A 13,766-nucleotide genomic window follows, 5' to 3' on the forward strand; every position below is an offset into this window, starting at 1 on the left:
CCTCAAGCTCTGCCTTTGCCCAGTGACGCAGTAAAGAGCTCCTTAAAGAGTTGCCATCAAGCGAGGCAGCAGGAAATGCTGCAAAACAAAATGGGTGTGGTCGTCATTGGCAGCCCTCAAGCTCCGCCTTTGCCCAGCGACGCAGTAAAGAGCTCCGTAACAAGTTGCCATCAAGCGAGGCAGCGGGAAACGCTGCAAAACAGAGAATGGGTGTGGTCGCCATTGCCAGCCCTCAAGCTCCGCCTTTGCCCAGTGACGCAGTAAAGAGCTCCGTAACAAGTTGCCATCAAGCGAGGCAGCGGGAAACGCTGCAAAAATTCTTTGGTAAATCTAGGAAAATAAAACTTTATTTCCCATTTTATTCCCTCAAAAAAATATTTGTATCCGTTATAAAACGCCGGCACCTTTCACCGCCAATGTACAGCCGGAGATTTACTAATTATTCAAAATGAATGGAGAGACGGACCAATGGCACGGAGCCGTGAGCACCAATGACAATGCAGAGCGCAGTTACCCATAGCAACCAGATTCACAAAGTGGCGTTCCGATTGGCTGCCGCACTCTGCAGCTGAGGGAACGAGCATCAAGTCATGGCCTTGTCCTGATGGCTGATTGGGAATTGCATCTGGTGTTCTCTGCTTTATAATCCATCCTAACGAGAAAAAAAAAAAAATAACACGAAATCAGAAGAAAAACGCAACAAAAAACGCCGACGGAAGAGTCACTTTTTCAGCGCGCCCCGGCTTTATTCTTCACGTCCTCTTCGCTGCCCTGAGAGAGGCGGAGTTTTCCCATCCCAACGACCAATCAGCTGTTGTATAACGGAACCACCCTAGAAATGGCGTTCCGGCACACGGGGCACTTTTTGGGCGAGGGCAGAGCCTGGTAGCACTGGTAGCAGGAGCAGACATGGCCGCACTCCAGGAAGACGGAGGATTTCTGGTTGGCCAGGCAGATGATGCAGGTGTTGCGGGCCTCCTCCGCCGCGTCGTCTCCCAGCCTCGCCCTCGCATCTTCGAATTCCCGCTGGAGCCTCTTGAGGCGCCGCTTCTCCTTGTACTGCTTGTAGTGGCGTCTCAGGATGAAGAAGAGGGTGACGCAGGTGGCCACGCCGCACAGCAGGCACAGCACCTTCCACACGCGGACCTGAGACTCTTGTCTTTGCACCAAGGACTGGAAGTCCAGCTTGCTCAGGTAGTACTGCATGCCGGCCTTGGGGGGCTGGAGTTTGATGGTCTTATTGTCCAAGACGAGCTCGCCCACCCCCGTCACCGTCGCCCCGATCCTCAGCATCTCCTCCGTCTCCTGGACCCCCTTGGGGCGCTCGCCGGTCAGGAGGTGTCCCAGGGCGTTGGTGAAGGACTGCACGGTGGGGTGGAATTTCTCGTAGACGGTCTCCAAGTCCAACTCGGTGGCTTCTAAAGGCTTCATGACTCGGACGGCGAGGTCCCCTGCATCGGCGTCCTCCGGGGTGAGGTCAAAGGGCACCGTGTTGGTTCTCTGGTGGATGACCTTCTCGTGGTCGTTCCTAGGAAGAAAGGTCAAAGCCTTAAAATGGTACCAAGGCGTCTGATAGCCGCAGTCGTGCCTGATGCCCCTCCCCCCGCCCCGCCCCCTGAGAAGTGTCACCGTACTATCCGTCTGATAGAAAACAGAGCGGCCGTGAGGGACTCAGTCCACAGACCTGCACCGCTCATTCACAGTTCTGTGAGGGAGTCCCTACAAGTCCCAGCAGCCTTAGCGGGTGTAGGATTGTAGTGTTCAAAGAACTACCACGGCGGTGTGGAGCCCCATAGTAGTTCACTGAAGATTCCGGTCAGAATATCTGCTGGACTGTACAACCCCGTACTTCCCATACACCCCGTATATCCCATACACCCCGTACACCCCGTACTTCCCGTACACCCCGTACACCCCATACATCCCATACACCCCGTACATCCCCTACACCCCGTACATCCCCTACACCCCGTACTTCCCCTACACCCCGTACTTCCCGTACTTCCCATACACCCCGTACTTCCCCTACACCCCGTACACCCCCTACACCCCGTACTTCCCATACACCCCGTACATCCCCATACACCCCGTACATCCCCATACACCCCGTACATCCCCATACACCCCGTACATCCCCATACACCCCGTACATCCCCATACACCCCGTACATCCCCATACACCCCGTACATCCCCATACACCCCGTACATCCCCATACACCCCGTACATCCCCATACACCCCGTACATCCCCATACACCCCGTACATCCCCATACACCCCGTACATCCCCATACACCCCGTACATCCCCATACACCCCGTACATCCCCATACACCCCGTACATCCCATACACCCGGTACATCCCCATACACCCCGTACATCCCCATACACCCCGTACATCCCATACACCCCGTACATCCCATACACCCCGTACATCCCCATACACCCCGTACATCCCATACACCCGGTACATCCCCATACACCCCGTACATCCCATACACCCCGTACATCCCATACACCCCGTACATCCCCATACACCCCGTACATCCCCATACACCCCGTACATCCCCATACACCCCGTACATCCCCATACACCCCGTACATCCCCATACACCCCGTACATCCCCATACACCCCGTACATCCCCATACACCCCGTACATCCCATACACCCCGTACATCCCCATACACCCCGTACATCCCATACACCCCGTACATCCCCATACACCCCGTACATCCCATACACCCCGTACATCCCATACACCTCGTACATCCCCATACACCCCGTACATCCCATACACCCCGTACATCCCATACACCTCGTACATCCCATACACCCCGTACGGCAAACAGATATACTGACAGGTCTGCAGGAGACCTGCATGGCACTAGCCATCTACTGATCACTGGTGCAATGCTTTCCAGGCTCCTTTGGACAAAAATAATAAATGTACATTTGTTTACCTTCAAAAAAAAAACCGTGCATTTATTATTTTTGTCGAAAAGGTGAACTTATCCTTTAAGGCGAGTATCGCTGTTATGGTGATCTCCTGCAGCTGTCCACAAAGTAGGGAGGAGGCGGAGCTCAGGCACAGAGTCCTCCATGCAGATAGGCGGGGTCACTGCAGTGTGTACAAACCCTCTGCTGATGCAATATGGGAGTCTGGCGATTCGGGGGAAGCTGAGGGGTTCGCTGTGGGACTCACCAGAGGTGCGTGGTTCGGTTCCACACCATCTTGTGCTCCTTCAGGGACAGTCTGTGGATCACACCTTTATAGTTGTCCATAAACTGACTGGTGAGGGAATCCTTCGCGGCTCGCACCACCCCTGAAATATAGAAATCGCACCGTCAAGGCCGGGAGAGGAGGGTGCGCTCAGCACTATACAGGAGGACCGGTCAGAAAACCAGCAGAGATGGTCGTACAGCTCAACCCCAGATTAACGGGATTTAAATATTTGGTTTGTATTAACCAATTCCTGTCCGGCTGCTGTATATAAAACGGCCAGATGGTGGCAGTGCAAGTTGCCGTTCATAAACGGCGTCCACCATCCTGGAGTGTGCAGGCTTCCTGGGAGTGCGCGGCACTGCGATCCGGTGCCCGCTGTGTCCAAACACCGATCTCTGTACGGGACCCTGATCATGTGATCACTGATTGGCCAATCAGTGATCACTTGCAGAGTAGTAAGCAAGATGTCACTTCTGACATCATTGCTTACTACGTGTGAAATCTGTGAATGATCACAGAGGTCACATGGTACAGGGCCATTCACAACAGCCTTGTACCATGTGACAAGCTGTGACCAATCACAGCTCCCACAGTATTTCTCAATGGCTGCAGGAGTGCAGCCAGAGAGAAGGAGAAATGATTCCTCTTGCAGCCTTTATGGCTGTAAAAGCAATCAGTGTAAAAAAAAAAAAAATCCTCATCACCCCCCACAAGTAATAGTGTCACTATGGTGACCCTGTACTGCTAGGGTGACGGTATGTTAAAAAAAATAATATAAAAAAATTAAAATGTAAAAAATGTTTTTTTAAAAATTATAATTTTTGGTTATAAACTAATTTGGGTTTTTTTTTTTTTTTACTAAAAAGATAAAATGAATAAATGTTGGCCGAGATTTATGAAGAAAGATTATTTCTTTGCAAAATTTTTATAAGAAAAACACTTTTTTTTCAAAATGTTTGGACTTTTTCATAAAGGTGTCCTTTTATGACACAGAGAATAGCTGCGATTCAACGGATCTCAGCTATTCTCTGGTCATTCACAGTTTATGACACTCAGGAGATCAGGTCAGCCCTTCGCTGGAGAATCGGAGGGACCGCAAACTAAGCAGCGATAATTTACCTCTGTTAGTAAACTCATCTTTTACTGTAATCTCGCGAGATTATAGTAAAATCAGCCGTTTTCCAGCGTTTGGAGAACTGCTTCATAAACTGCATTCACAGGAGAACTGAGCAGAGATCTATTACCGCTGGTTCATAAACGGACACCTTATATAGCAAAAAAAAATTTAAATCCCAGCGGTGAATAAATACCACCAAAATGAAGCTTTATCTGTCTCAAAAAAATTCATACGGGTACAGTGTTGCATGACCGCGCAATTGTCATTTAAAGTGTGATAACGCTGAAAGCTGAAAATTGGCCTGGACTGGAAGGGGGGGGGGAAAGCGTCCGGACCGGAAGAGGGGGGAAGCGTCCGGACTGGAAGGGGGGGGGAAAGCGTCCGGACCGGAAGGGGGGGGGGAAAGCGTCCGGACCGGAAGGGGGGGGGAAAGCGTCCGGACCGGAAGGGGGGGGGAAAGCGTCCGGACCGGAAGGGGGGGGAAAGCGTCCGGACCGGAGGGGGGGGGAAAGCGTCCGGACCGGAAGGGGGGGGGGGAAAGCGTCCGGACCGGAAGGGGGGGGGGGAAAGCGTCCGGACCGGAAGGGGGGGGGGAAAGCGTCCGGACCGGAAGGGGGGGGGGGAAAGCGTCCGGACCGGAAGGGGGGGGGGAAAGCGTCCGGACCGGAAGGGGGGGGGAAAGCGTCCGGACCGGAAGGGGGGGGGGGGAAGCGTCCGGACCGGAAGGGGGGGGGGGGGAAGCGTCCGGACCGGAAGGGGGGGGGGGAAGCGTCCGGACCGGAAGGGGGGGGGAAGCGTCCGGGCTGGAAGGGGGGGGGGGGAAGCGTCCGGACCGGAAGGGGGGGGTGAAAGCGTCCGGACCGGAAGGGGGGGAAAGCGTCTGGACCGGAAGGGGGGGAAAGCGTCTGGACCGGAAGGGGGGGAAAGCGTCTGGACCGGAAGGGGGGGAAAGCGTCTGGACCGGAAGGGGGGGAAAGCGTCTGGACCGGAAGGGGGGGAAAGCGTCTGGACCGGAAGGGGGGGAAAGCGTCTGGACCGGAAGGGGGGGAAAGCGTCCGGACTGGAATGGGGGGGGGGGGGGGAGTGTCCGGACCGGAAGGGGGGGGGGGGGAAGCGTCCGGACCGGAAGGGGGGGGGTAAGCGTCTGGACCAGAAGGGGGGGGAAAGCGTCCGGACTGGAATGGGGGGGGGGGGGGGGGGGGAGTGTCTGGACTGGAATGTTGGGGGGGGGGGGGGGGGAGTGTCTGGACTGGAATGGGGGGGGGGGGGGCTGTGTCCGGACTGCAAGGGGGGTTTGGAAGTGGAAGTGTGACTGGTGCTCCTCTGTCCACGTTACCACGTCTGCCATTTCATGGACAGTAGGTCAGAACAAAGAGCCAACGTGCAATTCTGCATGAAACCGGTAAAATCTGCCGCATAGAAGGTTGAGGCGTTTTGATTGGCCAGAGCGGAAGGACATCACTGGAAGACGACGAGAGATCAGGAAGACCGTCAACGAGCTCAACCTCCAAAAACGCGTGACTTTTGGCACGCAATTACGTGGCCGCTCTGTGTCAAAGGGGCAATACTGACCATATCACCCTGATACAGGAAGTGCCCTAAAAGCGATCAGCGTACCTTCAATGACGGCGTACGGGACGCACTTCCCGGGAAGGTCCATGAGGATGTTCTGCAAGTCGTGGTCCAGAGAGATTTTCTTGGCTCCCTTAAAGAAAAAAACATTTGTTCATCGGAACCATCATATCTGGCATCCCAGAGAATTCTGGGTAATGGGTTTTTTTGGGGTGGCTCATACAGAGGACAGCAATAGTGTCCATAGATACACACACTATATATATATATATACACACAGGTGGAACTGGAACAATGAGAATCTGGTGCATTCCTTCATTCATTCATTCATTCATTGATTTCAGTGCAGCAACTTAAAAGGTGAAACTAATATATGAGACTCATTCCATGCAAAGCAAGATAGTTCCAGCCGTGATTTGTCATCATTGTGATGATTATGGCTTCCAGCTCATGAAAACCCCAAATCCACAATCTCAGAAAATGAGAATAATGTGAAAGGGTGGAATAATCTCGGCTCAAAGTGTCCCACTCTAATCAGCTCATTCAGCCATAACACCTGCAGAGGGTTCCTGAGCCTTTCAATGGTCTCTCAGTCTGGTTCAGTAGGAATCCCAATCATGGGAAAGACTGCTGACCTGACACCATCACTGACACCCTCCATAAGGAGGGAAAGCCTCAAAAGGGAATTGCAGAAGAAGTTGGATGTTCCCAAAGTGCTGTATCAAAGCACATTAATAGAAAGTTATGAAAATTAAAAGAGAGTATGGAGGAAGAATGGAGAGGCCCAAGGACCCCGAGTATGGAGGAAGAATGGAGAGGCCCAAGGACCCCGAGTATGGAGGAAGAATGGAGAGGCCCAAGGACCCCGAGTATGGAGGAAGAATGGAGAGGCCCAAGGACCCCGAGTATGGAGGAAGAATGGAGAGGCCCAAGGACCCTGAGTATGGAGGAAGAATGGAGAGGCCCAAGGACCCCGAGTATGGAGGAAGAATGGAGAGGCCCAAGGACCCCACGTATGGAGGAAGAATGGAGAGGCCCAAGGACCCCACGTATGGAGGAAGAATGGAGAGGCCCAAGGACCCCGAGTATGGAGGAAGAATGGAGAGGCCCAAGGACCCCACGTATGGAGGAAGAATGGAGAGGCCCAAGGACCCTGAGTATGGAGGAAGAATGGAGAGGCCCAAGGACCCCGAGTATGGAGGAAGAATGGAGAGGCCCAAGGACCCCGAGTATGGAGGAAGAATGGAGAGGCCCAAGGACCCCGAGTATGGAGGAAGAATGGAGAGGCCCAAGGACCCCACGTATGGAGGAAGAATGGAGAGGCCCAAGGACCCCACGTATGGAGGAAGAATGGAGAGGCCCAAGGACCCCACGTATGGAGGAAGAATGGAGAGGCACAAGGACCCCGAGTATGGAGGAAGAATGGAGAGGCCCAAGGACCCAGAGTATGGAGGAAGAATGGAGAGGCACAAGGACCCCGAGTATGGAGGAAGAATGGAGAGGCCCAAGGACCCAAAGTATCAAGGAAGAATGGAGAGGCACAAGGGCCCCGAGTATGGAGGAAGAATGGAGAGGCCCAAGGACCCCGAGTATGGAGGAAGAATGGAGAGGCCCAAGGACCCCGAGTATGGAGGAAGAATGGAGAGGCCCAAGGACCCCGAGTATGGAGGAAGAACGGAGAGGCCCAAGGACCCCGAGTATGGAGGAAGAATGGAGAGGCACAAGGACCCCGAGTATGGAGGAAGAATGGAGAGGCCCAAGGACCCCGAGTATGGAGGAAGAATGGAGAGGCCCAATGACCCCGAGTATGGAGGAAGAATGGAGAGGCCCAAGGACCCCGAGTATGGAGGAAGAATGGAGAGGCCCAAGGACCCAGAGTATGAAGGAAGAATGGAGAGGCCCAAGGACCCAGAGTATGAAGGAAGAATGGAGAGGCCCAAGGACCCCGAGTATGGAGGAAGAATGGAGAGGCCCAATGACCCCGAGTATGGAGGAAGAATGGAGAGGCCCAAGGACCCAGAGTATGAAGGAAGAATGGAGAGGCCCAAGGACCCAGAGTATGAAGGAAGAATGGAGAGGCCCAAGGACCCCGAGTATGGAGGAAGAATGGAGAGGCCCAAGGACCCCGAGTATGGAGGAAGAACGGAGAGGCCCAAGGACCCCGAGTATGGAGGAAGAATGGAGAGGCACAAGGACCTCGAGTATGGAGGAAGACTGGAGAGGCCCAAGGACCCCGAGTATGGAGGAAGAATGGAGAGGCACAAGGACCCCGAGTATGGAGGAAGAATGGAGAGGCACACACTGCAAGATGCTTGAAGTCCAGTGTGAAGTTTCCACAGTCTGTTGATTTGGGGAGCCATGTCATCTGCTGGTGTTGGCCCACTGTGCTTCATTAAGTCCAGGGTCACCGCAGCCGTCTACCAGGAGATTTTGGAGCACTTCATGCTTCCTTCCACAGACCAGCTTTATGGGGATGCTGACTTCATTTTCCAGCAGGACTTGGCTCCGCCCACACTGCCAAAAGCACCAAACCCTGGTTCAATGACCGTGGGATTACTGTGCTTGATTGGCCAGCAAACTCGCCTGACCTGAACCCCATAGAGAATCTATGGGGCATTGCCAAGAGAAAGATGACAGACATGAGACGGAACAATGCAGAAGAGCTGAAGGCCGCTATTGAAGCATCCTGGTCTTCCATAACACCTCAGCAGTGCCACAGGCTGATAGCTTCCATGCCACGCCGCATTGAGGCAGTAATTGCTGCAAAAGGGGCCCCAACCAAGTACTGAGTACATATGCAGCTTCTACTTCTCAGAGGTGCGATATTGTTCTATGTACAATCCGTGTTTTATTGATTGCATGGAATATTCTCATTTTCTGAGATTGTGGATTTGGGGTTTTCATGAGCTGGAAGCCATAATCATCACAATGATGACAAATCACGGCTGGAACTATCTTGCTTTGCATGGAATGAGTCTCATATATTAGTGTCACCTTTTAGGTTGCTGCACTGAAATAAATGAATGAATGAATGAATGAATGAATGCACCAGATTCTCAGTGTTCCAGTTTCACCTTTATGTGTTTAAAGACATTATTAATATATTTATGATTTTATTGCTGCACCTATTTATATATTACGATTTATCCCGAGGGTTGTATATTGGTTACCTTTGGTGTTCTAGCTGCTAATAGAGAGCTAATAGAGAGCTGATAGAGGGCTGATAGAGGGCTGATAGAGGGCTGATAGTGGGCTGATAGTGGGCTGATAGTGGGCTGATAGTGGGCTGATAGTGGGCTGATAGTGGGCTGATAGAGGGCTGATAGAGGGCTGATAGAGGGCTAATAGAGGGCTAATAGTGAGCTGATAGAGGGCTGATAGAGGGCTGATAGAGGGCTGATAGTGGGCTGATAGTGGGCTGATAGTGGGCTGATAGTGGGCTGATAGAGGGCTGATAGAGGGCTGATAGAGGGCTAATAGAGGGCTAATAGTGAGCTGATAGAGGGCTGATAGAGGGCTGATAGAGGGCTGATAGAGGGCTGATAGAGAGCTGATAGAGGGCTGATAGAGGGCTGATAGAGGGCTGATAGAGAGCTAATAGATGGCTAATAAAGGCTGATAGAGGGCTGATAGAGGGCTGATAGAGGGCTGATAGAGGGCTGATAGAGGGCTGATAGAGGGCTGACAGAGGGCTGATAGAGAGCTGATAGAGAGCTGATAGAGAGCTGATAGAGGGCTAATAGAGGGCTAATAGAGGGCTAATAAAGAGCTAATAGAGGGCTAATAGAGGGCTGATAGAGGGCTGATAGAGGGCTGATAGAGGGCTAATAAAGAGCTAATAGAGGGCTAATAGGGAGCTGATAGAGAGCTAATAGAGAGCTAATAGAGGGCTGATAGAGGGCTGATAGAGAGCTGATAGAGGGCTGATAGAGGGCTGATAGAGGGCTGATAGAGGGCTGATAGAGAGCTAATAGATGGCTAATAGATGGCTAATAAAGGCTGATAGAGGGCTGATAGAGGGCTGATAGAGGGCTGATAGAGGGCTGATAGAGGGCTGATAGAGGGCTGATAGAGGGCTGATAGAGAGCTGATAGAGAGCTGATAGAGAGCTGATAGAGAGCTGATAGAGGGCTAATAGAGGGCTAATAAAGAGCTAATAGAGGGCTAATAGAGGGCTGATAGAGGGCTGATAGAGGGCTAATAAAGAGCTAATAGAGGGCTAATAGGGAGCTGATAGAGAGCTAATAGAGAGCTAATAGAGGGCTAATAGAGGGCTGATAGAGAGCTGATAGAGAGCTGATAGAGAGCTGATAGAGAGCTGATAGAGAGCTGATAGAGAGCTGATAGAGAGCTAATAGAGAGCTAATAGAGGGCTGATAGAGAGCTGATAGAGAGCTGATAGAGAGCTGATAGAGAGCTAAGAGGGCGCTCACGTTTCCATTGTATCTCTATTACGACTTCATGAGCGACTTGCATTGTCCTCGGTGTCCCGAGAGCCGCAGATGTCCTGCAAGTCGCACCTCACGCCAGAAACACATCCGACTGAAGTCGCGCGTCTTCACTGGAAGTCACATGACTTCAACGTCGGATCAGTGTGATCGGGGTGTCAATAGGGACATGTGCGTTCCACTGCATTTTTGGTGCGTTTTACCACATTTCAGTGCAGGAAAAATGCCGCCTGTTCTACTTTTTTTTTTTTCTGCATCCGGAACTGCGAGCGCTGATGTGAACGATGACACCGACCGCCGTATCACCGACTTTCTGTGCGTTCTGGATGCAACTGAAACGCATGGAGTGTGAACCGGCGCCTGCAGAGGTGGTCTGGCACTAGAATTACTGCCTGTGATCTGACGGTCGCGGCGATACCTCCCATGTGCGGGACGATTGTGCATGCTAGAACGACACGTGCGTTCACCTTTGCGTGCATGGGGAGGGGGCAAGGGGCACTTTATTCATTTTTTTTTTTTTTTTTTTTAACTGTTGCTTTTTTTTTTTTATTACTGTTTTTTTTTTTATCACTTTTATTGCTGTGACAAGGAATATAAACATCCCGTGACAGCAATAGTCAGGTGACAGGTCCTCTTTATGGAGGGATCTGGGGGGTCCCAAATCCCTCCTCTGCGCTTGAAAACACCCAGATCACCGTTTTTGAACGCTTTCAGATTGTTAAAAAATGGCGCGGAAAGTTTCCGAGTAAACAGGAAGTGATGTCGGCTCGTCGCTCCCGGCTTACAATGAAGAACAGCCGACCGAAGCCGGATTTATTCGGCCAGGGGACACGCCGGTTGGTTGCTCAAGGCCCCCAGTGGGTTGGGAGACCCCGGGAGGCACTGTTCCTGCTTGAAGCGGCCATTTTGCTGAAGCCCAGAGCCCCCCGAGCAGCAGTAAATCTTTCAGCTGCCAGCAGATCGGCCGAAAGATCGAGAGCAACTGAGCATGTGCAGAGCGGGGTGAGACAGTGTATGAAACATGGGCACATTACAGGCCCCGCCCCTTTCATTGGTAGTCGGTTTTTGCAGCCGAAGTCCCCGATCCCGGGTCCTAGTGAGGAGGAAACAGATCCTATAGCCGGGATTACGGCAGGAGGAGTCCTGACCTTCAGCGTCTGCGCGGTGCGGTACTTGTGGCGGTACACCGTGTAGAAGATGGCGGTGATGGCGGAACTGGAGGCCAGGAGGATGATCTGCCCCAGGCTGGGCCGCTCCATGTCTGCGGAGAAAAGAGGGAGCGGGGTCAGCGACAACCTTCCACACAAATCACTGGGGGCCCCTTCACACGGATCGGGCACCTCCAACTGCCCCGTAATAAAAATCCTGCCCCGCCCCCGAAGAATACGACACAGCTGATTGGTTCCTGTGTTGTAGTGTGTCAATGTCATGGAAGTCAATGCATGGCAACACACAGGAAATGAAGGGTTGTCACTGAGGAGGGTTGTCATTGAGGAGAGTTTTCACTACTAAGGTTGTCACTGAGGAGGGTTGTCACTTCTAAGGTTGTCACTGAGGAGGGTTGTCACTTCTAAGGTTGTCACCGGGGAGCGTTGTCACCAGTAAGGTTGTCACCGGGGAGTGTTGTCACTAGAAAGGTTGTCACCGGGGAGTGTTGTCACTAGAAAGGTTGTCACCGGGGAGTGTTGTCACTAGAAAGGTTGTCACCGGGGAGTGTTGTCACTAGAAAGGTTGTCACCGCGGAGTGTTGTCACTAGAAAGGTTGTCACCGCGGAGTGTTGTCACTAGTAAGGTTGTCACCGGAGAGTGTTGTCACTAGTAAGGTTGTCACCGGAGAGTGTTGTCACTAGAAAGGTTGTCACCGGGGAGTGTTGTCACCAATAAGGTTGTCACCGCGGAGTGTTGTCACTAGTAAGGTTGTCACCGGAGAGTGTTGTCACCAGTAAGGTTGTCACCGGGGAGTGTTGTCACCAGTAAGGTTGTCACCGGGGAGTGTTGTCACCAGTAAGGTTGTCACCGGGGAGCGTTGTCACTAGTAAGGTTGTCACCGGAGAGTGTTGTCACCAGTAAGGTTGTCACCGGGGAGTATTGACACTAGAAAGGTTGTCACCGTGGAGTGTTGTCACCAATAAGGTTGTCACCGGGGAGTGTTGTCACCAATAAGGTTGTCACCGGAGAGTGTTGTCACTAGTAAGGTTGTCACCGGGGAGTGTTGTCACCAGTAAGGTTGTCACCGGGGAGTGTTGTCACCAATAAGGTTGTCACCGCGGAGTGTTGTCACTAGTAAGGTTGTCACCGGAGAGTGTTGTCACCAGTAAGGTTGTCACCGGAGAGTGTTGTCACTAGTAAGGTTGTCACCGGAGAGTGTTGTCACCAGTAAGGTTGTCACCGGAGAGTGTTGTCACTAGAAAGGTTGTCACCGGGGAGTGTTGTCACTAGAAAGGTTGTCACCGGGGAGTGTTGTCACTAGAAAGGTTGTCACCGGGGAGTGTTGTCACCAATAAGGTTGTCACCGCGGAGTGTTGTCACTAGTAAGGTTGTCACCGGGGAGTGTTGTCACCAGTAAGGTTGTCACCGGAGAGTGTTGTCACTAGTAAGGTTGTCACCGGGGAGTGTTGTCACTAGTAAGGTTGTCACCGGAGAGTGTTGTCACTAGTAAGGTTGTCACCGGGGAGTATTGACACTAGTAAGGTTGTCACCGGAGAGTGTTGTCACCAGTAAGGTTGTCACCGGGGAGTGTTGTCACCAGTAAGGTTGTCACCGGGGAGTGTTGTCATCAGTAAGGTTGTCACCGGAGAGTGTTGTCACTAGAAAGGTTGTCACCAGTAAGGTTGTCACCGGGGAGTGTTGTCACTTCTAAGGTTGTTACTGAGGAGGGTTGTCACCAGGAAGCGTTTTCACCAGGGAGGGTTGTCATTGAGGAGCATTGTCACTTGGGAGTGTTGTCACTTGGGAGGGTTGTCACTGATATTGATGAGGTCTGCGGGGAACTATATAGAAGGTAATGTGTGAGGGGGAGGGGGGTCAGGTTGGTGACAACACTCAGGGCTTCAGCTGGACATCTCATTAGAAGACTCCCCTCCCCCCTCTCCCGGGTCACCGCCATGTCTGCCCGGAGGGAGGAGGGGAGATCATTATAATGAGCCATCCCTCCCCCTCCTCTGTCCGGGCACCCTCACCCGCCACCTCTTCTCCTCCACACTCACTTCCTGGTCGAAGCTTGGCGCGGCCTGATGATGTCACTCCGGAGACGGTTTCATTCGGGAGTGGGCGGGGTTTAACGCAGAGGTGCAGAAATCCTGTGTCCCGGGGTGACTTCTGGGTGGGAGGGGCTGAGAAGGTTGTCACCGAAAATAGTTGTCACTTAGAAGAGCTTTTACTGAGGAGGGTTGTCACCACAAAGTTT

General features: G+C 52.5%; 1 protein-coding gene across 2 annotated transcripts; it reads right to left on the reverse strand.

Moving 5' to 3' along the window:
- Nucleotides 1-331: 331 nt before the first annotated feature.
- On the reverse strand, nucleotides 332-13,766 carry MUL1 (mitochondrial E3 ubiquitin protein ligase 1). Of its 2 annotated transcripts, none has more exons than XM_089667045.1 (5): nucleotides 13,567-13,766; nucleotides 11,509-11,621; nucleotides 5,958-6,045; nucleotides 3,203-3,323; nucleotides 332-1,528 (listed from the first exon to the last, which is right to left on the reverse strand). In XM_089667045.1, the coding sequence occupies exons 2-5, from the start codon at nucleotides 11,617-11,619 to the stop codon at nucleotides 808-810; spliced, it is 1,041 nt and encodes a 346-aa protein (XP_089523171.1). In that variant the 5' UTR covers nucleotides 11,620-11,621; nucleotides 13,567-13,766; the 3' UTR covers nucleotides 332-807. The 2 variants fall into 2 exon arrangements, with proteins under 2 accessions (XP_089523171.1, XP_089523173.1); XM_089667047.1 differs by having other exon boundaries at nucleotides 13,540-13,577.

This window comes from Staurois parvus, unplaced genomic scaffold, assembly GCF_062004578.1.
Source record: "Staurois parvus isolate SC_StPar_1 unplaced genomic scaffold, SC_StPar_1.0 ptg002985l, whole genome shotgun sequence".
In the NCBI taxonomy this organism is placed as follows: domain Eukaryota; kingdom Metazoa; phylum Chordata; class Amphibia; order Anura; family Ranidae; genus Staurois; species Staurois parvus.

Excerpts from the sequence above, each read along its gene's own strand:
- MUL1 (XM_089667045.1), bottom strand. The coding sequence starts at position 11,619 with ATGGAGCGGCCCAGCCTGGGGCAGATCATCCTCCTGGCCTCCAGTTCC. Across the intron at positions 3,324-5,957 it reads CCCGTACGCCGTCATTGAAG|GGGTGGTGCGAGCCGCGAAG; the intron begins GTACGCTGATCG and ends TCTATATTTCAG. Across the intron at positions 1,529-3,202 it reads AACCGAACCACGCACCTCTG|GAACGACCACGAGAAGGTCA; the intron begins GTGAGTCCCACA and ends CTTTCTTCCTAG.